Genomic DNA, 25,269 nt, shown 5'->3' on the forward strand with positions numbered 1-25,269 from the left:
CTCAGAACCCAGCATGTTTCTTTATTTTTGTTTTTCTGCTTTTGATGTGTAGAATCCAAAATGATTCTCAAATGCTAGTTGGACTATCACTATACAGTTTATATTTATTCTAAAAAATACATGTAATTACTGACAATGCAGCACTATAACAGGTCTACAATCAACAATCACCCATTATGTCATTCAACAGTAAGTGAAAAAAAAAAAAAAAGGCATATTATAAAACTTGGAGGTCATCAAGGGAATTAGAAGAATGCAATTTAGAAACAAATATGATGAACACCGGAAACAACTTGGACGAGATAAGAAAGTTAACATCAGCCAAAAGATGCAGCTAACACTTGGTCTATCCTTTTACCGATATACACAAGGACATGTTCACAGGGTCAGAATCTCAAGTAGAAAAGACTATGTAGTTCTAACTTCTAAGATCCTTATAACATACCTCAGTACCTTTCTGATAAATTTTCGTACATTGCTCTTTACAAGAGAGTGATGACAGCATATTGAAAATAGACACAACATCAAGAAGTATCTGTTGAAGCATAAACATCACAAACCATAAGAATAAGAAAGTTCATAAGTTTAACAATCACTGGCATTATCTACAATAGCAGCAAAAAACACTGAACACCTGCATGAGTGACCAGAACTCTTTGAAGTGTTCAGATAGAAGAAAAATAAAAAACAAAAAACAAAAAGAAGAAGAATCCTTTGATGTGTGTTAATGTTACAACACTTGTTTCACACCCCTAATATAGAAGTAGCCATGTAAATGGGTTGCTCAAACCTGACCCCGATGCTACATGGCATGGTCCAGAGTGGACCAACACTTAACCCAACTGGTAGCGTCTAGGTTGAAATATATATACTTAATTGGGTAAGGCTTGGATGATAATGAATTGATGATATATATAGACATACTAGGCCAGGTTGGGACAGTCATCCGCCTTCGTGCTGGGTCCACCTAGGGATTCCAGACTTGACCTGGATGGGGTTGATTATCACCCTTACATAGGCAAAATAATCAACTTGCCATCAGAGAGGAGTGATTGACGTGCCCTATTTCAAGAACTCTAACCCAGAATTGTGAATAATACCTAAGAACAAGATTCTCGAAGTCTAAATTAAGGAAAAATATATTATGCCTTGGGGTATGCCCATAGCAGGCATCCCCCATTAACCCAGTATTGAATGGTAAAAATTGGTCAGAGCATGGACATTTATCTGTACATACAGTATGATCCTAACCTCACCAATCCAATCTTTAGAGTCCATCCCTGCTCAGACAGTGGATGCTCCCACAGGGGCATTCCTTGCCATGGGCCTTGGTAACAATTCTTATTCTCCATAAACTAGTAAGTCAGGTTTCTAACAATACTATTAATGAAAAATGAATTGATCTGTTTGCTTTGTCTTCTTGAAGGTCACCTAAAGAACACACCAAATAAACATGATTTAATGCTCAAATCCTGAAAGTACGAGAAGATAGAACAGGGCATGCCACCAGTTCAAGAAAAACAAGTTTCTCACCAGAGAACTTTTGGATAATCAACTCTCATTAAGAATCAAAATGAGAAGTGTAACTCCTATGGGAAAAATCAACCATTATGCATGATTGTTTATCGCATTACACGACTTTCTAAAATCTGCTCCAAGGAGAGGGCTACTTTGTATCAGTCATGGTCACCTTGATGTAAAAGGTTTCTATGATGCAGATTAGGCTGGGCATTCTCTTCATCGACGATCCACCACTGGTTACTTATGACAGTGGGTGGTAATTTTGTCACCTGGAAGAGTAAGAAGCTAAGTGTTGTAGCTCAATCTTCAGTAGACAAACATTTAGCAATAGCTAGTGCAACATGTGAAATAATACGGCTCCATTCTCTTTTTCAAGGAGGGAATATGTCAGCTCCTATTCCTCTATATTGTTATAATCAAGCGACAATTAATATTGCCTCAAATCCTGTATTTCATGAAAGAACAAAGCATATTGAAGTCGACTGTCACTTCGTCAGAGAAAAGGTCACTTCAAAAACAATATGTCCTCCATTTGTTCAATCTGAGAATCCATTGGCAAACATAATTACCAAGGCTTACAATCAACTTCGACTAAATGATCCTTTGGACAAGCTGAGCACCTATGATATACAAGAATCAATTGGCAAAATAGTTACCAAGCAATATAATCAAGTTCGACCAAATGATCCTTTGGACAAGCTGGGCATCTATGATATACATGCTCCAACTTGAGGAGTGTAGTGACTATTATGAGCCCTACGCCCATTAAAGAAACATGCAATATAATTATTATGGCCTCATGCCCATTAAAGAAACCTGCATGTGGCGATAATGCGTATAATATCTTACCATATCTTGGTGATTTTCCTGCTCTAACAATGATCATATTTGGATGATTTTCTTGTTGTAACAATCATGCATAATGGTTGTACCTCCTATGCACGTTGACCTACCTTATTGTGACTCCCATAGGGATCTATGTGTGCATAGCGTACATTGTTCCACGATTTTTAGAGAGTGAAAAAGGCATCTATATTTGCTTTATCTTATGCTTGAATATTACTTTCTTTTCTCTGAATCTTAACAAGACGTGTAAACCAAATTCTAGGAGAAGAATGTTCCATGAAAAGCATCAAGGGAAAAATAGACTGTCCCCAACCAAAAGGGCTACCTCTCCACATTCCCCCTCTAGCTAGGTAATTAGACTCAATTTTACAATCTCTAAGAATGTGATGAAAGAGATCACCACTAATTCACTAATGACAAGAATCTAATTCATCTGAAATCTTCTATGGAAATGGTGGCTCTCAGCATTCCCACCAAACAATTATAAGCAAATCACTAGCCATCATCCAAGGGCTGCACAAATATGGCAAGAACACCTTGGTGCTGGTGACGAGACCACCAACTTCCACCTAAATGAGAATCACAATTACCGGGTGACCTTGCATGAACTTTCTGCCTTAAATAGCCTCTCATGTCTGCTCCAAACAATAGCACCCAAGCCTAGGGGACATCTATTTCCCTCTAACAGCTGGCACCAATGAGTTTTTTGTATATAGGTATCGAGATTTCGCTGAGTCGAATTTTCTTCCATGTAAAACTTAGGTGATCCACATAATCCCATCGAACTCATAGGGAGCAAGATCCATGAAATCATAGCAATCCTAATACGTTATCTAATAACCTGGCTTTCCTATTTATATGCCTGCAAGATGCTAATGTTTCTCACTTTCAAATATCTTGTATGATTGCTTAGGGGAAAAATATTTAAGGTACGTCTCTATGCAGAAAATGAGCAACTCAAGGAGCCAACTTTGGCATCATACAAAAAGGTATAGGGATATGAGAAGGAAAACAAGGCCCAACTTACCAAAGAGCAATGCAACAGTAAGGGCTCCCAGATCCTGTTCCTCATTGCACCCTACACATTCGGATACAAGCAAAACCACCACCTTAAAGATGATTCCACATGAGGACCTAGCACTAGCAGAATACATCCAAATGCAAGCTTTTAGCAGTGCCAAACTATTCAAGAGTAGAAGACCACCTTAAACCCTGAAACTAAAAGGTCCCCAAATAAATGACTACTTGAGGACCGAGCTTTCAGGCTATATATGTCAGTTCTAAGCTCCTTTGAAACGCACTCGACTCATCAATCTCCAAGTTCCCTCCTAAAACTTGGGCGGATTGCACTCCTTTGAAACACACTCAACTCATCAATCTCCAAGTTGCTCAAGTCCCTCCTAAAACTTGGGCACCATGCAATCAGCTTCATTTAGTTTTTCCATAAGCTAAAAGCTAAGAGCCAGGCCATGAAACCTCACTTGTATTGCTTGAATATATAGAATGTGAAACAATACAGAAGGTGATGGTAATAGCTAGAAGCTTCACGGAGTAGTGAGTACATGAAGAGAATTTTTATAACAAGAAAACCAAGCCATGACAGGTTTCCATAGGACAAAGATAAAGGCTCCAAAAGATGTGTGGACTTTCATTAGCAAACTTCTTCGTAATGGTTTCCCTAAGCATCCAAAATAAAAGACGAAAACAAAAAGCAAAACTTAACCAAGTATTCACCGTTTAGTCAAAAGAAATACTCCGTTACAAAGCTAGTTTATTTATTCAAAAGATCCACTTCTAAAGATATGTGACCCTTTTTCTCATGACAATCTCCATTTACAGGTTTATTAGATACTTATTTAAAAGGAAAGAAAATGTAAAGTCGTGACATTTCTTGGTAGTTTATCACTTTCACATGCTCATTCATGAAAATATTAATACAGAAACAAGCTCATAAAGCTAAAAGATAATAATGTTTACCTGTTGGAGCAAAACACGAAGGCGCGCAAGCACGGCCAGAATCGTTAAAGCCAACGCCATGAAGAAAGATTGAGCTAGCAAAGATGATATCTGACTACAAAAGTATTAAGGACATCTTTTGTTTGTATAGGAGAAGAGAGTTTACAACATATTCCCTTTAAGACATATCCACTTATGTAATAAAAATAGAAAGCTCTCCATAAAGAATGAAAGCATTTAACAGAAAAGTATTCATTGATACTGTTTACCTTTGGTACAAAATGGTAGACAACACCTGAAGCCATTAACTGCGAAATTGGGCGGTGAGTCTATCACTAAACGCAAATAAAATCCAAGATAATTTTCCTTGGATTTAAGTGCAGACCCCAGCCATCAACATTCACATCTAACGGCTTAAATTGTTTTTGCCTTTTTACCAAAGGTAAATGGGCACTATACTGTTGAAAGCAGTGGCTATGTAGAATTCCAAAGTATAAATTAAAAAAAAAAAGAGCTTCTTTTCTTTATTAATAGATGGAATTTCTACTTACAACTACGGCAATCATCATCATCAAAACCTTTTCCCAACACAATTACCACAATAGAATGCAAAAATAAAACCTACTGCACAGTCTAGGATCTTTAATTCCTATTGCCAAGAAATCTTTATTCAAAATTTGAATTTGAACTTACAACTTAGGAAATAACAAAACTTTATTCAAATTTGAATTTGTACTTACAACTTAGGAAATAACATAAAACAAGAATAGAATTAAATAAATAAAATTTGGAAAGACATCCTGAACTTTTTGACTAGGGTTACCCCCTTGGGATTTGGTACACCCCACACCCGATCGCTTAACCGAAGGCGGACTTGATCATTAGATCCTACTAAATCCACCAATCGAAATTGAGAAGAACGTCCTTGAACATCCTTATCTGAAATCCATGGGATTGAAAGCATGGGTCACGATTAGAGTTTCTTAAAACCTTTTTAAACCTTGGGGCATGCCACTAAGTGGCACCACCCCTAGCTTAGTCTAGGTTTGGGCGTGCCCCCTTGGTCTCTGTCTCTTGGATGGTGCGTGCCTCCCCAATATACTTATGGGGTGGTGGCATGCTACCCAGAGAGGAGAGAGGGAGCTAGAGAGAGAGAGAGAGAGATGGCATGGAGAGGAGAGAGAGAAAGAGGCCGACAACTGAAGGTATGTAGAGAATGAGGGGTTCCCCTCATATAGGCCTCAAAGGCCATAGGGTGTTCCAATCAAATTAGAATTTTGCGTTATCTAGAAAATATTTACATAATCTGTGAGGGATATACTCTGAGCCATCTATCCCTGAAATCAGCCATCATGATTTAGGGAAGAATTTTCATAACCTTATCCCCTGAATTCGACCTATTATCCACTTCTAATCTATCTAGACTTTTGACGAATCAAACTTCAATTCCTTTTATCTACAAAGGGATGTTTAGGAATTCAAAAAAAAAAAAAAAAACTTGATCAAAGTAATCTCGATCCCATAAATATCTCACAAAATAATTTTCACTAAGATATCTCAAAATATTTTCAATTGACTAAATATTTTTCATTAATTAAAAACTTGACACCTCACAAGTTTCCCAAATTAACATGAACACGGCATCATGGACGTCCCACTATGTGAACCATGTGAGGGCTGGGGCCTTAGCCCCCAACGTGGGTACCACCACATAATTTCGAAAACACCCATTTATCAAGAAAATTTCATAAATAACCTCTCAAGGGTTTTACTCATTTAAATCAATTTTAAATTCTAAAAATATCCAACAATTGCATAAACAAAAAACTACTGATAAAAACAATATTTACGGGGTTCTTAAAAAAATTAAAACACATAGAAATACTCCTAGAAGTGGATTGGTTCCAATAGGTCAAAAATAAGTGACTGCCAGGGCACTCCACCCATGCCAAGATCCATGTCCACAACTGTCTTCTCAATCCAACGCAACAGGAACCATGACCCACAGTCATATTCAGGGTCCATGATTGGACTGTCAAAGCTAGCTAATGACCAGTAAAACCATGATCTTAGTATGTGCATTACAGGTTACCCTCCTTAAAAGCAAGTCAAATGCACATTTCACCATAGTACAAGGGGGCTCTCTCTATATACATGTACAGACATCCTTTTATAGAGTTGCTTCCAAAATGCGGTTGTCATTTGTATATGTCATGCAAAAGTTTTATTGAAGATTTGGCCCTCGCTCTTACAACCCTACATCCACACACAGGAGACCATAAAGCTCTCCTAGCCTAAAAAAATGATCATGGGCATCTCTCTGACCTCAACAAGGGATGATCCTCCATAAACCCTCAAACTCCAATAATTGTCCCATTTTAACTATGCATACTAAAAAAACATTTAATGGAAATAGCTGCCAATGGATACAAAGGAATATAAAGAAAAAATAGAAGCCAATGGCATTCCACACATATGCTTTCAAATATGCTGAACTAGCAATCAAGCATGGTTCAATTGCCATCTGGGAGTGTCTGATCGACCACCTCCCCCCCCCCCCCCCCCCCCCCCCCCCCCCCCCCCCCCCCCCCCCCCTCCAAAACAAAAAACAAAAAACAAAAAACAAAAAACAAAAAACAAAAAAAAAAAGAGCATCCAAACTGCAAGTTATCTTCAATACTAATGGTCTATTTTCCAAAGAAATTCATGGTTTAAAAATAGCAAGGATTAGCGACCGCATCAAACATATATGTTGACCATTAATGATGGTCATGCACTAAAATTAATTAGCTTGCATGATGTCAAGTGAACCAAAGACATTAAGCCAACTACTTTTAGGATACATTCCAGCCTTTATTATGGGCTCAACCATCTGCAATGAAAGAACACCATTAGTTGCATTGGGAGATCATCAAGCAATGACAATAATCATCTAGAAAGGACAATCACAAACTATGAACATGCAGATAGGAGAGGAATTTAAACCAAAACACACAATGTGAAAGTTATTCGTACAAAGGCTACATGCAAATTTCTGTGGTCCACTGAGAAATGTATAGAAACAAAAAAATATGTCCTGCCCCACAAAAGATTTTTTCAATAGTAAATGAAGAAAGACAGAAAAGAAAGCCCACAACCAACCACCATTATATGCAAGCTCTAAATCAATGTTTTAGAAGTCAGACCTCGCACTAGGCTCACCAGTGGAACAAATCCAATAAACACCTGAAGCCCAAGTGACAATGGGGATGTATGATCAGAGCCAATAACAAGTAGGGCCAAGTCTAACCAAATAGCAGAAACATTGGCTCAGATATGAGTCACTATGATGGGTCACTATGAACTTCTATTTGGAGGTTTGTTATAAAGAAACAAAAAAATATGTCCAAGACCCACAAAAGATTTGTGAATAGTAACTGAAGAAATGCATAAAAAAGAAAGCCACAAACCACCATTCTATGCAAGCTCTAAATCAAAGTTTCAGAAGTCAGACCTGGCAATAGGTTTGCCTATGGAAGCAATCCAGTAAACTACATGGAACCCAAGTGATAATGGGGATGTACGATCTAAGCCGAGAACAAGTAGGGCGAAGTCTAACCAAATAACAGAAACATTTGGCTTAGATATGGGTCAATATGAACTTTTATTTGGAGGTTAGAAAGATAATTGAACTCGAGCAAATCTCAGTCAGTTTAATGAATATTAGCACATCATTAAAATAGTAGCCAGCAGTAAAATGCTTGCAAAAGGGCTCAACGAGGAGTTGAAAAAGAGTAACTTCTCTTCGAAAGAACCAATAATTCACAAGTTTCAAACTCCTTTAAAAAGTGAGAATAATAATCTAACACAAGTTTCAACTTACTAAATATGACAAAAGATAATCCCGTCAGCTCTTTAAACTTTTATTTGATACGCACAATAATGAAGTAATAGCGCTATGACAAGAACATACAAATACCATTTTATGACACCTGAAGAAAACATTTATAGCCTCTATTCCATGGTATAAATAAAAGGCAAACATTACAATAAGAAAATGATGATCTGGAAAGACTAGCAAATGGAACAAAGTACCTGTGCTAGTAACCGACCAACTCCTAGTAACCGTTCCTGTATATTCTCCCTTCTTCCACTTCCATTCCTTTTTTTCTTTAATCTGCAATAGGAATTCAGTGTATTTAAAGGTTTAAAATCATTTTTCTGCAACATTATATTATTATACAAAATTACAACCTAGAGTCCGAGACCATCTCCAAGCTACAAGAAGATAAACTTAAAAATCAACTCAAACATGGACGAAGGTAAGTGCAAGAACGTGGATGTCAACCACGCCCACCTAGGGAAAGGCAGTCAACAATTTTGATTTGGTTAAAGAAACTAGTTAACATGCTTTCCTAGTCACACGTTATTGAGGCAAAGGAAATAAATCACACGAACCTTTAAATTGAAGAAAAACATGCAATTGATCCACCTATATAGGTTGTAAATGACAGCTTAACAAGATTCTAACTTTAAACAAGAAAAAACAAAGCTACTAACTTCTTCAAATAGAAACAAAGAAAGCCACTATTGCATCAAAAGTTTCCCAGCCCTAGATTGCATTCGTGGTTTACTTACACCGCAATATCACACAAATAGCCCAATTTCTGGAGAAAATAAGCCAAAGATGTGATATTCTTATTATTTTGGAAACAATATAAGCAATTATTTTGCAACCCAAATATATATACATGAAAAAGTCTTAAAATTGCCATAGGGTGAAATTGAATAGTGTTTCGCCCCGCAACGTCTCTTGTAAAGCTATTTACGGTTTTGCCTTAAAAGTCAACAACTTTTGTAGAGCCGTTGCAGTTTCCCATGTTTTTTGCGTGAAAAATCTACCGCACCAAACATGCGACATCCAGTGCGGTTGATTTATCCACGCCATCCGAAAAAAATCGAACCGCGTCGAGCCTATGGGCGAAAACATAGTTCATTTTTGCCAATAGGCGTTGTGCAGTGGCTTCGTGTATAGATACATATAAGGTTGCAACCTTAAAATGTAGAATTATAGCTGCACCTCAAAAATCCATAGAAAAAGGTTGCTTTAATATTGAAAAACCATCTAATTGATCATCTCGACATCGAGATGTATGAATATGAAAAAAAAAGGATTTTGAATTCCAAAAATAGTGCATCTTGCAACACTTTATCTAGACCGTCCATTTTCAAGATTTTCATATGCTTATAGTCTACTAGATTTTAACCATTTTTGGGGTTTCGTGCTTAGGGTTTAGGGTTTTGCGTTTAGGGTTAGGGTTTTGCGTTTAGGGTTTCGGGTTTAGAGTTTAAACTTTTATAATTAGATATGAAAATAGATTTTAAGATAATCCTAATAATTATTTACACCAAAATTATATATTATGATAAAATTTAGAGGTGCGACTTAATTGGATTGTTTAAGGTTGCAACCTTATAGAAACCGCATATCTATATATATATATATATATATATATATATATATATATATATATATATATATATATATATATATATATATACATGTGTGTGTGTGTGTGTGTGCACACACATATCTTGAAAATGAAAATTTTGACCCCGAAGTCATCAAAAGGCCCATAATTGTGTTTGTCAACCACATGCTTTGCTTGAAGTCCTTCGCTAGGTCTTGAAACTCCATATTGCACAATTATCCAATATTTTTTACTAACCAATTCAATCCCATTAACCACATTAAGGGACTCTACTACAATTATTAATAGACGAAGAGAGTACCACAATGGCCCCCATTAAAGGAGACTTTGCGCCTTCCTGAAAAGTGAAAACATACTCTAGTACATTCCTCAACACTAGGTCTATCCAATCTATAACTTGCCAAGTCCCTTCAGAACTTGCTTAAGCAACACCTTAGAACAACAACATCAAACCATATTTTGTCCACAATACTAGTAGTCCACAAATTTCCGTTTGGAGATGAGGAGATCTTCAAATATCATTGTCTCAGTAATATTCAAAGCTCAAGTGACCAAAGAAAACTGTCACCCAAAACTTTGGACGAAGTCTGTAGGTAGTTCTCCAATCTTTCTATAACAACCTTGGTCATCACAAATAATGCCATGAAGCATGACAGAATGTTGAGCAGAAGTGCCTTGAAGAAAGTAATATGGCCATCCAAATTTATACATTTGTTTAGGAGGCGAAATTCTGTTCAAATTCCTCCACTATAAGATCCCAAATGTGACCTCTCTAAGGGATCCATTTCTATACCCCAACCCTGTCCAGTCTCACTTGGCATCATAGATCCACCTACATGTCCATCATCTGGTCGGAATCTGTATAAGGACAACCATAGAAACTGATATAGGCAAGCAGAGGCACAATTGAACAACCCTAGACCATCCTGGAAACCTCGCAATCAATTCACTACTGACTACGTAACCCACAGCATAATGTAAAAATAATACATATGGTAAACAAATATGTAATACAGAGTTATCATACCTCAAACCTCTTGCAATGAAAATAGACTGCCATTCAAAGATGTCTCATGACACCAATTCATACAAGATGACAATATTGCATATCTAATGATGTTTACTGCACAAAGTTAACAGATTCCAACAAAAAAATAATGATGTTCACTGCACATTACCAATTGAAATAAGCCACACCTCACATAAACAGTAATAAGAAATTTAGAGTTTCAAATAATAGAACAGCAAGAAAGAAGATGTGAAGAAACATTTACCTCTCAAGAAGATGGACTTTCAGAGTAGGTTTCTTTCCGTTGACAGCTTGAAAAAAGGAATTTATAATATCTTCTAAGCCAGCTGATTTAAATAGCTTCAGATCTCTTCTCACCTAAGCCATAAAAATAACATATAATTGACATCATGCAGAATATCTGAAAAACAGTCTCAATGCTTCCACAAAAAAAAAAAACTGGACAAGTATAATCTCAACTGACCATAATAACATTGTATTTATTTGTCAATTATCCTTTCTTTTTAAAGGCTCTGTTGTCATTTATAACACATATGTGCCACATGCATCAAGAATGAAAATTTTACTTCGCATAGATATAAGTGAGATGAAAGTACCCTCATAAGCCATTGAAAGTATTGGCACCGTCTATGTTGATTTCTATTCTTGTACAAGAGTCTATCAAAGATATCAGACTCAATTTGTAGCTGAACAAGGTTTGATTTCAATTTCGTCTCAAACTCCTCGCATTTGAAATTGATAGCCATCTACAAGGTCATCACATGGAAGATGATGAAATTCAGGACAAAAGTTTCATCATGGAGCAATAGCTGCAATAACATGTCACTGAAAAGTACAGATTCAAAAAAAACATGTCTCTGAAAAGTACTATGGTTTTGAATTACTTAGTTAACATAGCAATAAACAAATGAGGAAAGTCCATTAGCTCAAAAACATGTGATAAAATACATATGCAGTGTGTTTTAGTGAATGTGTGTTGTTGCATAATAGAGATAGCTAGAAATCCCGGCTCCAGAAGTCCACCATATATCCAAATTAAAGTAATCTGGAAATAAGTCCAATATCCCTTTTTGCATGATAATTTGCTGAGGCACCCAGAACGACAAAATCCATAATTTTCTTTTTTAAAGTTTGATGCTCCTATCAACAACTAATTGAGAATTCTTGTATGCAATTTTCTCCCTTTGTGATCTAAGAATATGATTAAACAATGTCTTGAAATAATTATTAAAAATAGTAAATCATTATAAAAAGTTTCTTCAGGAATTTTGTCAGGTAAAACTACTAAAAGTTAGTAATGATTGATTTGCATAAAGGGATAATTTACAATTCACACCCTTCAAAATACAAAAGTTAATGTTAGAATGAATTTTGAAGGATGGATTTACTACTTATGTGGTTTCTTTTTAAAAAAAAGAGTTGCTTTTTGTGGTATCTTGTTCATCAAATAAGGTCATTTGTGTAAATATCACTAACAGACAAGGTGTACACTTGTTATCTTCATAAGGGATAAAGTATAAATTTTACTAAATCACAAGGGTAGTATACGAATAAAGTTCTAGGACGCTAATTTCAAAATACCATTGTACTTTTGAAAAGAATTCAAATTTATCCTTAATGATTAAATCAATTATTAAAGTAATTTTTTAAACAAAAAGCAGTGATGTTTTGACAAATACAACCATTACAGCCCATTCTAACATCAACCTTTGTATTTTGAGGTTAACTTTCTAGACAAACCCTTATCTAAATAAGGGACATTTACATATAGATATGTTATAAGAGATCTAAGCTTAAAAAGGGACCGCCTATTTTACAATTTATGCAAACATCCCACTATTTCTTTCAACCTTTTATCTCAAAAGTACCCCGACTGTGGAACGCGATTTCTTAACCTTTGTATTTTTCATTGCTTGGTGGATGTAGGAACAAGGGTTCCAATTTTAAGATCGCTTTTAAAACTCCATGGAAGAAGTAACTTATGGTTGCCCAGGATTTTGGAACCGTTCTTGGACCACCCTGTTCCGCTGATCGTGTGTGACGGTGCTTAAAAATATGGCTACTTGTTCATCAACTGTCAAATATCTTGTATATGTAATGTTTGTCCTCTCCTTTAATAAATTACATAGACTAATAAAAGCATTTTTCTCCATTCGTAACTTGTGGAAGTACTTATATGGTGCCCTAACAGCAAGTATTGGACATATTTGGCCCCAATAAAAATTGAAGTATGAACACGCCCCCTCCTCATTTGGGTAGTGATATACCAATATGTAATGCAACACATTGTATATGCAGCACTTAATATTACTACCAACCGATGTCGTCGGGGATCCATAACTACAAAGGACAAGGCTAACAATACTCATCATTTATAATCAAACCATTATATGACTTCAACTATAAAACAAATATAAATAAGATGGTATACATAAAGTAAAAAACTTCAACCATAAAGCAAACTTTATAACATGCAAACCATAAAGCAATCTTAATCAAACCATTATATGAAAGAAGTTACCCACATCCATAAAGCAAATATAAATAAGATGATATACATAAAGTAAAAAACTTCAGCCATAAAGCCAACCACAACCATTGACGTTAAAGTAAATCCATAATTGGTCACTGCCCAGGTACCATAATAAAATACAAAAAGGTCTATCCAAAACCATAAAACAACTTTCAAACATAGCCAATCAAATATCTATTGAAGGCGTTTCATCTCCCGATCCAAGTAAGCCCTTTGTATCCTTCGATCCTCCAAGTTTAGTAACATCTCCGCCTTTGTAGAATCTTGGAAGATCGTTGTCGCCGTTAAAAGGACTTCATCACTAACTTCACCTGCTTTCCACATGCCTTCAACAATCTTAAAGGCATCTCTCCTGGCCTTAGACGGACCATCCACCACTGGAGCAATGACAGGACGAGTACTGCTTCTACCTGCGATGTCACATGCCAGCATCTTAATGCTCTGAGCCATCTCTGTCATGGCTTTAGTCATGGACTCAGCGAGGGAGGGTTGCTTTGATTGGCGATATTTTCTTATCGGAGTATGGGACCGTCGTCTTTTTGATCCAGATGATACTAGGCCATCACGTGAGGATGAGCTAGATTCATACTGGACTTCTAAGGGGGGGTCATCAGAGAATGCAGTGTTGGGCCTTTCTGGCTCATTTCTAATGCCACCCCCAATCAATTTGGGAGTCCCATCTGTCGTGCCACCCTCATAGATCTTACATAGTAGCGAATAGTCGGGCAAGGTCTTGTTATGATATTTATTTGCCCATTCATTCTCCTGCATATAGAAGACCTCAAATTCTTTTGAGCGATATTTGTATTTAAACATAGTCAACATTTTAAAAGTCTATGCAAATGAGTCAACATACCGCTATGAAATCATTCCAAACAGCAACCTCGGCGATTACAATCCTCCTTGTACCATCCCATCTGAAACCAGATACAGCCATAAGCTTTTTTATGTCACGATACATGGTTCTAAAGAACTTATGCTTGCTCTTTAGCCTGGTTTCGGTGTTAATTGGCCCATACTTGGCCCTCATGGCTTCTACCATCCGTCCCCATGCACCTTTTTTAAAGCCCCCCCCGTTCCTCGCAGTCTTGGTCTCCTTCTCCATAAGATAGATAAAATAGTCTTCTTCTGATTGTGTCCATTGCAAATTTCTCTTGCCGTCTATATTATCATTAGCCGTACTTGACGATGTATGTGGGTCCATCCTATTATAGGAAAACAACGGATTTATTATATTCTATGTAATCATCCGACACCACACATCCATTGCATACATCATTATAGGCTATGCTTCAATATACTTTATACAATCATCCAATTCTATCATTCCTTACATCACCACTCATCCATCTCAAACGAGAACTGTGGGAGAGAATCATGAATTGTGAGGACTTAGGGGTTTTATCCGAAAGATAACTAGGTGAGAGATTTCTGAGTAACTTAGAGCTTTGAACCAAGAATTTTGAGTAACTAAGAGTAATCAAGTGATCAACAAATAACAACAATATCAATCATATCAACATTTTTTTTACTTCTATCAACCCTATTAAGGGATTTCATTCAAAAGTTCCATCCTAATTTGTACTAGTTTGAGACATAAAGTGAGTTTTTTTGGAGCTACACACTTCTCAATAAGCTCAGGGGAAATAAACTATTCTCACCTACATTATAACAAAAGATTTATCTCCCTAAAATCGTATTTATAACCAAAGATTTATCTCCCTAAATGGGCTTTTTCAGTAAACTATCCATAACAAGCCCATCGGCTGAAAATAAATGTTAGCTTCTAAGTCAAGAACCCCAGAAAAGTCGAAAATTGCAAATGCTTTTGTACCCTCAAATATAACACAAGGCAATCGATTAACTAGAAAACATAATAACTTGAATCAAAAATTGCAATTAGTTTCACAAATATTACTGATACGAAACCAACAATATCAAGTACAAAGATCTCCAATAGAAATAAAGCAATGCACTGTTGGTAACATACAGTTGTTGATTTCAGTCAAAAGAGATGATAATAGCACCCAATCACATCAATTTTGAAAAGAAAAAGAGCAATTGACAAAGGGTGAGAGAGGTACAACGTGGAACCAAATGTGCAATTCCAAGGGTATAACACAAACTGCATCATAAGGAACGATTACAAGTGTATTACACATTAAAAGATGATAGCCAATTTCCATATAACAAATGCAGCCAAGTACGATCATTCCATACAAAATAGCCTGCATAATGAAATAAAATCAGAAAAAAATAATTTGCTTAATAGCCACATAACTTGGGGTTAGAATTATAGGATTGCCCCAAATCATAGGATTTTACATGGAAGGTGGAAAATACTCAAACTGAGTCATATTAAAGACTGAGAAAACTAACTAACCATCACAAAATCAACAAAATCTCTCTGCCACTCTCTCTCCCACGTTAATCTTTTTCTCTCTCCCACTATTTTCTCTCTCTAGCTCATCCCCTTTTCACATGAATCTCTCTCCCCCATAAAATATTTCTTTAAATCTTCACTCCCATGAAAATCTCTCATAAAAATCTCTCTTTTAAATCTTTAACTCCTTATCGCTGTAGATCAAGCGTATCCACCCCTTTCCAAACTTTCATTTTACATCCTCTATTCTAGAAAATTTCCCTACCCCTCACGTGATCAACCCTCTCCCATCATTCTCTTTCTAATTATCTAACAATCCTACCAAAATAGGATGATGGAATCCTACAAACTAGGAAATCCATCCTATATAAAATAAAATTTCCTTTTTAACCCCTTTATGGATATCCTTAACATTCAGGCCCAACAATAAATAAAAAAATAAATATTTTGGATGCGATTTGCATCAGATTCCCAATCTACAAACCCATCTCCCACTTATAAAATAAATAAACAAATAGGGAGTTGGTTCATACACCCAATGTCGAAATCCATCTCCCACTTACATAAAAAGTAAAAAGAAGTGGGTTTGATAATCCAATATCCATAACCATTTCCCACAGGCAAAAAATAAAACAGGAAGACGTTTGGACACCCAATGTCCAAACCTATTTCCTACTTACAAAATACATAGAAAAGGGAATGGGTCTGGACAACCAATGTCCAAACCCATCTTCCACTTATGAAAAATAGAAAGGAGGGGGTTTGGCCACCCAATATTCAAACCCACCTCCCACTCACAAAAACATAAATAAGGAGCGGGTTCAAACCCAATATTTAAACCCATCTCCCACATATAGAAAGGGAATGAGTTCAGACATTCAATCTCCCAACAAATCCTCCATTTACAAAACGTAGAAAAGGTGCGGGTAAAGTGGGTTCAGACACCCACGCCTGAACCCATGTCCCACTTATATATATATATATAGACACACACACACACACATAGGTAGATGTGTCCAATTGTTCCAAACTCAACATGGCAGATGAGATTGTGCAAAACAAAAATATAACATGCTTGACGGTTTTTCAATTAATAATGTTGCAAACAATGGGAACTTTTTTTTTTTTTTTTTTAAACTGGTGACTGAACAATGGGCACTATTTGAGATACCATAGAAGTTATTACATCTACACCTCACTTAGCTCAATCTTCTGGAATTTCAAGAAAATTAGCCCATAAGAAATGTTCAAAAGGTCGGATGCTCCTGCCTAGGCAGTGCTCAGGAGCAGGGACACACAAAACAAATAAATATTCACAGAATATTCGAATAAAAAATATTCACAAAATATTCAAAGTATTTGTTTATGCACTATTCAAAGTATTTGTTTTGCACTATTCACGAAATATATGCCCAAACTAGTAAATATTCACAAAACATTCCAACTACAAACATGTAAAAATATTAAAAAAGGAAAACAAAAAATAAAGGACTATGTAACACGTCATACAAAAAAAAATTATCAATAATTCAAATATTGTAATGCACTAAGCTTTTCAAAATTAATTCAATATAGGCCAAAACCGGGAAATATTAAAAAATATTTCAAATTTTCAAACTACAAACATGTAAAAATATCACAAAAAGAAAAAAATAATAAAAGAATATCAAATCATGAAATGTAATACATGATTCAAATATTATAATGCACTAACATTTTCAAAATGAAAAGGATATCGGTCCAAACCAAACTGGTGATCTTTGGTTGCCAAAAGTCCTCTTATAAAACCACTTCAAGCTCCAAAAAGTGACGGGAACCATATCTTTTGATTTCACAAGGAATTGAAAATGTTGAAATTTATTTGATTTAGTGAAAAATCTCAAAATCTAAGCTTTTTGAGAGTTTTTCTTTTTATAAAATGCATATAAAGGGTTCTTTTTTTTTTTTGGGGGGGGGGGGGGGGGAGGAGGGGCTAAAATGCTCCTCAAAACCCTTTTCCCACCTTTTTAGGAAGGAAGTAAGCCCAAAATACCCTCGGCCAAGGGCAGAAATAGGCCCTTCGCCAGCTTGCATCGAGGCGCCACGTAGCACCCGCCTTAGGGTTGCCCGCCTAGGCAGGTGCCTAGACACATGACACCTAGGAAGCGTGCCTAGTGAGCACCTAAGCATTTTGGCATTCCGACCAACTAGGCGGCCGGGTAGCCAAATTTTTGAACCATGGCTATAACAAATATTTGAAACCTATGCAATATTAAGCTACAATTTTTACAAAATAAAAAGTTAAACAAGGTAGAAGCAAGAAACAAACCAATCGGTTGAATGTACATGAAGCAATCCAAATCATAAAACAAACATTTGTAAATCAGAAAATAAATAAGAAAGAAAAAACTAATAAAGCAATTCTTTGATATCATGTCTGAACAGTATGCAAGAACCATGTATCATGCTAATAAATTCATGACTTAAAACATATTTCTACTCACAAGGACATACAAAGATGAACTAATAGAGTGATAAATCCATCATTTTGCAAACCTCTCTCTCAATTTTAAATGTTATAAACTAAAGACATCACATGCAATTTTGACTAAAAACAAATGGTTCAATAGGTTAAAACAAGGCTGAGAGTAAAAATGTTTTACTTTTCCATGTTACCATATTACTTCCAAGAAAGTGCAGTAACTGGTAGTTGATTTTATATTAGCTGATAAGCCTATCGAAAATGCATTCCATTAGAATTTGATTATTTTTGTACAAAAACCAAAACATTGATCAACCAAAACAGGGGACACCAAAAGATTATAAGCATATAGAGAGAGAGAGAGAAGAGTAAGGGATTTGGAGAGGGGAGGTAGAGACAAGATTATAAGCATATAGAGAGAGAGAGAGAGAGAAGAGTGAGGAATTTGGAGAGGGGAGGGAGATATTCCAACGTGTATTATTCAACACTCAAAGTGCAAAACAAAGAGAGGGTTCCCATTATGGATGTTACAGCTTCAAGTTTCTAAATTCTCTCACACACACACACATATGCATCAATATGAGAGGTCATCTTCATTAGTGGGTAGAGAAAAAGAGAGAGAAAAAGTTCAGTGCATGGAATTCATAGCATCAGAATTCATAGCATCTAAGCCTAAATTCTGCATCAGAGGGGGAGGGCTTCTTTTTGGGTAGGTAGACAGAAAGTGTATTTCAATCATGTATTTCAACCATCGTCCAAAATCCAGAAACCTAGAGAGAGAGTATTTCAATGAAGTATAGACCATTTACAGTATCATGTATTTTGTTTCCATGAGCTGCTTATATTGAGCTTTATCAAGTGATTCAAGTTTAGATCTATAAGACAAGTCTTCATACTTCTTTACCCTAGAGAGTCGTTACTCTAGAGAGACAAGTCTTCCCACTTCGTTAGAAGTATAAATTAGAAGTTCCTGAAAAAGTTTCTGGTGTCTGTGTTTGATAACATCTTGGGAAGTTAAGAAGTTCTTGGCTTTTTTGTTTGATAACCTCTTGGGAAGTTAAGAAGTTCCCGGTTTTTGTGTTTGATAACCTCCTGGGAAGTTAAAGAAGAAGTGAAGAAGTTCTTGGTTTCTGTGTTTGATAACCTCTTGGGAAGTTAAAAAAGAACTAGGTATCTATATTGGATTAGCTTTAAGTAATAGGCAAGATGTAAATGTTAAAATTGACACCTAGATATTATTTATTTTTTATTAATTTGTAGAATATTATTTTTTGGAATACAATATCAATTGAAAGTAAAGTACAATATTATTTTTCTGTAAGAACTTGAGCACTACGTATATTCACCACTGATGCATCCATATCCCAACCTAAAAAATGTACGTCATTCACAATTCAAAAATATACGTCATTCACAAGTCATGCACATAACATTTGTGCGTTCTCTCTCTAAGATTATAATGGCACACAACATTTATATGTTCTCTATTAAGGCATTTGTGATGCATGTCAAGCAACATTCACAATTCATGCATCCATATAGAAGCATGTACAAAACCAGCCCATTCAACAATAACCTGTAATAGTTTAAACGTACATAATTAAAAATTCAAGCAGTAAGAAATCAGCCCATTCAAACACACATGCACAATGCAAGCAATAAGAAATCAGCCCATTCAACAATAACCTGTAATAACGTGAGCACTACTTAACAGTCACCACTGATGCATCCATATCCCAACCTAAAAGATATACGCCATTCACAATTCAAAAATATACGTCATTCACAAGTCATGCACACAACATTTATGTGTTCTCTCTCTCTAAGATTATAATGGCACACAACATTTGTATGTTATATGTTAAGATATTTGTGATGCATGACAAGCAACATTCACAATTCATGGATCCATATATAACCATGTACAAAACCAGCGCATTCAACAATAACCTGTAATAGTTTAAACATACATAATTGCAAGCAGTAAGAAATCAGCCCATTCAAACACATATGCACAATGCAAGCAGTAAGAAATCAACCCATTCAACAATAACCTGTAATAACTTGAGCACTACTTACATTCACCATTGATGCATCCATATCCCAACCTAAAAAATATACGTCACCCACAATTCAAAAATATACGCCATTCACAAGCCATGCACACAACATTTGTGTGTTTTCTCTCTATCTCTCTCTCTAAGATTATAATGGCACACAACATTTGTATGTTATCTGTTAAGACATTTGTGATGCATGTCAATTGTGATGCATGTCAAGCAACATTCACAATTCATGCATCCATATATAACCATGTACAAAACCAGCCCATTCAACACTAACCTGTAATAGTTTAAACATACATAATTGACATGCCCACATCATAGTTGTAATAAGAAAATAAAAATGTTGGTAATTCATGCATTTCTAGTTTGCATAAAAAGATATAAACAAACCCACATCATAGCTGTATATCTTAGAAAAAATATATCAGATTTCGTGAACCCACAAGCATTATTCTTAAAAAAGAAAGATAACAAAATGAGTATGGTAGCTACAGCATTCATAATTGGAGCTAAGTAAAACTCAACAAACCAAAAAACGAAAATCACAAAAAAGTAAGCAAGATTATTCTCAATTCCAGTAAAATTCAGAATTTTATTCACAAATAGGAAGCAAGATTAGCCCTATATCACAAAGAAAATAGTCAAAACCCAAATACAAAAATAACCAAAAGTAAGAAGAAAATGAAAATGTTGGTAATTCATGCACATCTTGTTTGCATAAAAAGATATAAACAAAACCCAAATCATAGTTGTATACCTTAGAAAAAATATATCAGATTCATGAACCCATAAGCATTAAGTAAAATTCAACAAACCCAAACATAAAAAATAACAAAAAAGTAATATTCCTATAGTTACTCACTCATGAAAAACTCCCAAGCCATATGCATTGAAAAACTCTTGTAGTTTTTCAAAAAATATAAAAAATAGCCACAAGTTGCATTCATTTGCTGCTTTTTCAGTATTTTTATCTCTTCATTTTGTTAACACTTTGGTGAGCTCGTTGTTACGACTCAAAAAAGCAAATTTAAGAAGTTGAAAACCAAAAGAACAAATATGATAAACTCCAGCCAGAAAGGATCAAATCAAATAACCATAGATCAGTAACAAAAACATTAAATAAGAAGGAATTGAAATAACCAAAACGACTCAAATAACCAAGAACCAAGAAACACAAACCTCATAGAAACCAATTAAAAATATATCAGGCCATCTTCCTGAAACCAATCGTATATTCAATATATTGATTCAAAACATGCAAACTAAAGTCACCGTATGTCGAATCCTTATTTAGCCACGTTACAAGAATGAATAAGACAAAAAAAAAGACGAAAGTGAACACCAAGAACCTCTAATCACCCAGTAAGATGCAATCATGCCAAGAAGGAACTCAAAATAACTTAGTAAGATGCAATCATGCCAATCATGCCAAGAACCTTTAATTTTAATACACATGCTGCAAATTAACTCAAAATATGCCAAGAAGAAAAACATGAAATTCCTAACTCGAGTAAGATGCAATATATTAACAAATTTCACAAGACCGAATCACTTTGCTTTTACCCCAATGTTTGAAAATGGGGCTCAGGAGAAGGAACTCACCCCCTTGCAACTCAGAAAAATCTTAATCAACTCATCAAAGTCTATGCTGAGTAACCCAATGAGCCAAATAAACACAAAAAAAAAAAAAAAAAAAAAAAAAAAGAGGACTCAGATTTTAGTACAAACTGTTTGAATAATCAGTTTGTAACTGAGCTCTATTTTTTTTGTAACTGAGCTCTGATCTATTGGGCTGTTGTGAAAAATCTGTAAAATCTCCAAATAAACACAAAAAAAAGGACTCAGATTTTATTACAAACTGTTTGAATAATCAGTTTGTAACTGAGCCCTATTTTTTTTGTAACTGGGCTCTGATCTATTGGGCTGTTGCGAAAAAACCATAAAATCACCAAATAAACACAAAAAAAAAAAGGACTCATATTTTATTACAAACTGTTTAACTAATCAGTTTGTAACTGAACTCCATTTTTTTTGTAACTGAGCTCTGATCTATTGGGTTGTTTTGAAAAATCTGTAAAATCGCCAAATAAACACCAAAAAAAAAGGACTCAGATTTTATTACAAATTGTTTGAATAATCAGTTTGTAACTGAGCTCTATTTTTTTCCTAACTTAGCTCTGATCTATTGGGCTGTTGCGAAAAAATCCATAAAATCACCAACTAAACACAAAAAAAAAAATGACTCATATTTTATTACAAACTGTTTGAACAATCAGTTTGTAACTTAGCTCTATTTTTTTTGTAACTGAGCTCTGATCTATTGGGCTGCTGCGAAAAATCTGTACAATCGCCAAATAAACAAAAAAAAAACGACTCATAATTTATTACAAACTGTTTGAATAATCAGTTTGTAACTGAGCTCTATTTTTTTGTAACTGCGCTCTGATCTATTGGGCTGTTGCGAAAAGTCTGTAAAATCGCCAAATAAATAAATAATACTTAGATTTTATTACAAACTGTTTGAATAATCAGGTTGTAAACGAGCTCTATTTTTTTTTGTAACTGAGCTCTGATCTATTGGGCTGTTGCAAAAAATCTGTAAAATCACCAAATAAACACAAAAAAAAAAGGACTCAGATTTTATTACAAATTGTTTGAATAATCAGTTTGTAACTGAGCTCTATTTTTTTTGTAACTGAGCTCTGACCTTTTGGGCTATTGCGAAAAATCTGTAAAATCAGAAATAAAAGGTATGCTATTCACTCTGATTTTATTAAATAAAACACATCAATACTATTAGCTGTGGTTAGGGCAGTCGGAGGCAAATCCCTCGAGAAAGATGAAAGACACATATCAGAGCTCAATTGGAAGGATCAGAGCTCAAAGAAGAGACAGAGAAAGAAACATGAAGAAAATCACAGTCAATAGCATACCTCAAGATCAATAACACAGAGAGAGTAAGAGCTCTTTGCTTCAAGAGCTCAAGAACAAACACAGAGATCAATAACACAGAGAGAATAAGAGCTCTTTGCTTCAAAAGCTCAAGAACGAATACAGATATCAATAACACAGAGAGAATAAGAGTCAATAGCATACCTCAAGATCAATAATAGCAAGGATCAGAGTTTAAGAGCAGCTGAGTAAACCCTAGCGAGGGCTGCGTGCGACGATAAGAGTCTGCCTGAAATAGTGGCGTGCTGCAAAGAGAGGGCTGGCTCAGCGGATGAACGCGAATAACAGAAGAGAGGGGTCGTACTGCGAAGAGAGGGGTGCTCAGAGGTTGAAGATGGGAGAAGAGAAGAATAATAACTAGGGTTCGGGGGTGAAGTTCTAAAACGAAGTTTCAATTTTAAGTTCCGACGTCGCAATCTTTCACGTTTATCAAATAGAAGGTACTTCTTATTAAATAGAAGTTCTTATTAAACGAAATTTATCAAATAGAAGGTACTTCTTATTATCAAACACGTCTTAAGTACACACTGCAAAAATCAGATATAGAGTTTTATAGCTCAAAAAAAAAAAAAAGGATAAAAAAAAAAAAGAAGTGTTTTCTTTAAGAAATCGATCATGTCTTGATTTGACGCTGCTCATCCAAGAGGCCCATGTATTTCACAACCCCAAATCCAAAATCCACAACCCAATCAGCACAACCACTTTTCAGTGTGCACATATCAAAAATAAGGTCTGGGGTTTTATATCTCAAAAAAATGATATTTTTACAAAAGAAACACGGATTTCCTGATGTAAGGTTGATCCAGAAGATTTTTCTTAAAAAAGCCAGGAAGCTCATGAAACCCACAACTCAAAAATTCCAAAATAAAAAACCCCAATCCATTTTCTTTTTTTTCAGAAAGGCAGAATCCATTCTTTGCAACCCAAATTTTAGCAAACTGTAAAATCAGTATTAGAACATGATTTCCTAATTTAGGGCTCATCCAAAAAATTTGCAACGTTTCATTAATCAGGACCTAATTGAATGCGCAAACTGAAAATAAATAAAGGGGAAAAAAGAAAACCCAGTCTCTAAAATGTAAATTCTTCCAGGAAAAACCCATTTAAAATATGATAGCTGCAAAAAAAAAAAAAAACAGACAAACTGATTGCGAGTTGTTTGTCTTGCTCTTTGATTTGTTATTCAAATAACTCTTGAGCCTTCTACGACTCTTTAGCCATTTGTAAATCTTGAATAGAGAGAGAATGAACGCGCGGGAGATTGGAAAGGCTTTTTTCCCTCTCTAAACCAATTAAGAGATCTCCACCGTCCATTTTTTGGAATTTGAATGGACGATGGCTGCAGCATCAGTGGTTGGACTTTTGGAGGCTACCGTTTGCTCGGGCGTCCAAAAGGTCCCTTCCTATTAAAAAGCCTATTTATTTGTGAAAAAAGTTTATATAGAGTTGATATCTTATTGTACCACTAGTTTTTTTTGGAAAAAAATGAGGTAATTTAATTTTGGCAAGCTTTTTATGTCTTTTTTTATAGCATAGAAGTTTTATCCCCTACCTTATCCAACTGTCCATTCTGAATGAATGATTAAGATTAACCCAATCACAATATCACGTCTCTACACTATTTTATTTTTAATTTTCTTTCTATAAACTATTTTCATACCAAATTTTGAAGTCCATTCTTCTATTAAACTCACACTAACAAAAATATATAAAAAAAATATTTTCAATAAAATAAAATTATCAAAATACCCTTGTAAACTTTAAAGGGTATTTTGGTTATTATATTTTATCGAAAAAATGTTTTTAATATTTTTTATAGGTGTGCCCTAATGAGAAGATGGCAAGTACCAAATTTCATATTCATACAATTTGTATAAAAAAACTAAAAATATAATACTTTGAAACGTCGGATCTAATATCGAATGGTGAGTGGCTCTCTTGATCAAAATTAGACAGCTGGATAGTAGGGGGATGATAGAACTTATATGTTTTAGGGAAAGCATAGAAACATTTCCTATTTAATTTTTGAAAGCATCTAATTGATCATCTC

At 35.2% G+C, this 25,269-nt stretch overlaps 1 protein-coding gene across 1 annotated transcript in view; it reads right to left on the minus strand.

The window, feature by feature from the left end:
• Positions 1-23,355, minus strand: part of LOC18422181 (uncharacterized) — a 28,599-nt gene extending 5,244 nt beyond the window's left edge. The window contains exons 1-8 of the mRNA XM_088865843.1: positions 23,201-23,355; positions 14,214-14,562; positions 11,421-11,570; positions 11,069-11,181; positions 8,398-8,479; positions 7,167-7,195; positions 4,345-4,438; positions 446-535 (exon numbers count right to left, since the gene is read on the minus strand). Of these exons, the coding sequence (XP_088721969.1) occupies positions 446-535; positions 4,345-4,438; positions 7,167-7,195; positions 8,398-8,479; positions 11,069-11,181; positions 11,421-11,570; positions 14,214-14,561 (906 nt within the window). The 5' untranslated portion in view covers position 14,562; positions 23,201-23,355. The remainder of the gene's footprint in view (positions 1-445; positions 536-4,344; positions 4,439-7,166; positions 7,196-8,397; positions 8,480-11,068; positions 11,182-11,420; positions 11,571-14,213; positions 14,563-23,200) is intronic.
• Between the last annotated feature and the right edge of the window lie 1,914 nt (positions 23,356-25,269).

Source organism: Amborella trichopoda, chromosome 4 (genome assembly GCF_054954075.1).
Source record: "Amborella trichopoda isolate Santa Cruz 75 chromosome 4, AtrichopodaSantaCruz75HAP2 v2.0, whole genome shotgun sequence".
NCBI classification, from domain to species: Eukaryota; Viridiplantae; Streptophyta; class Magnoliopsida; order Amborellales; family Amborellaceae; genus Amborella; species Amborella trichopoda.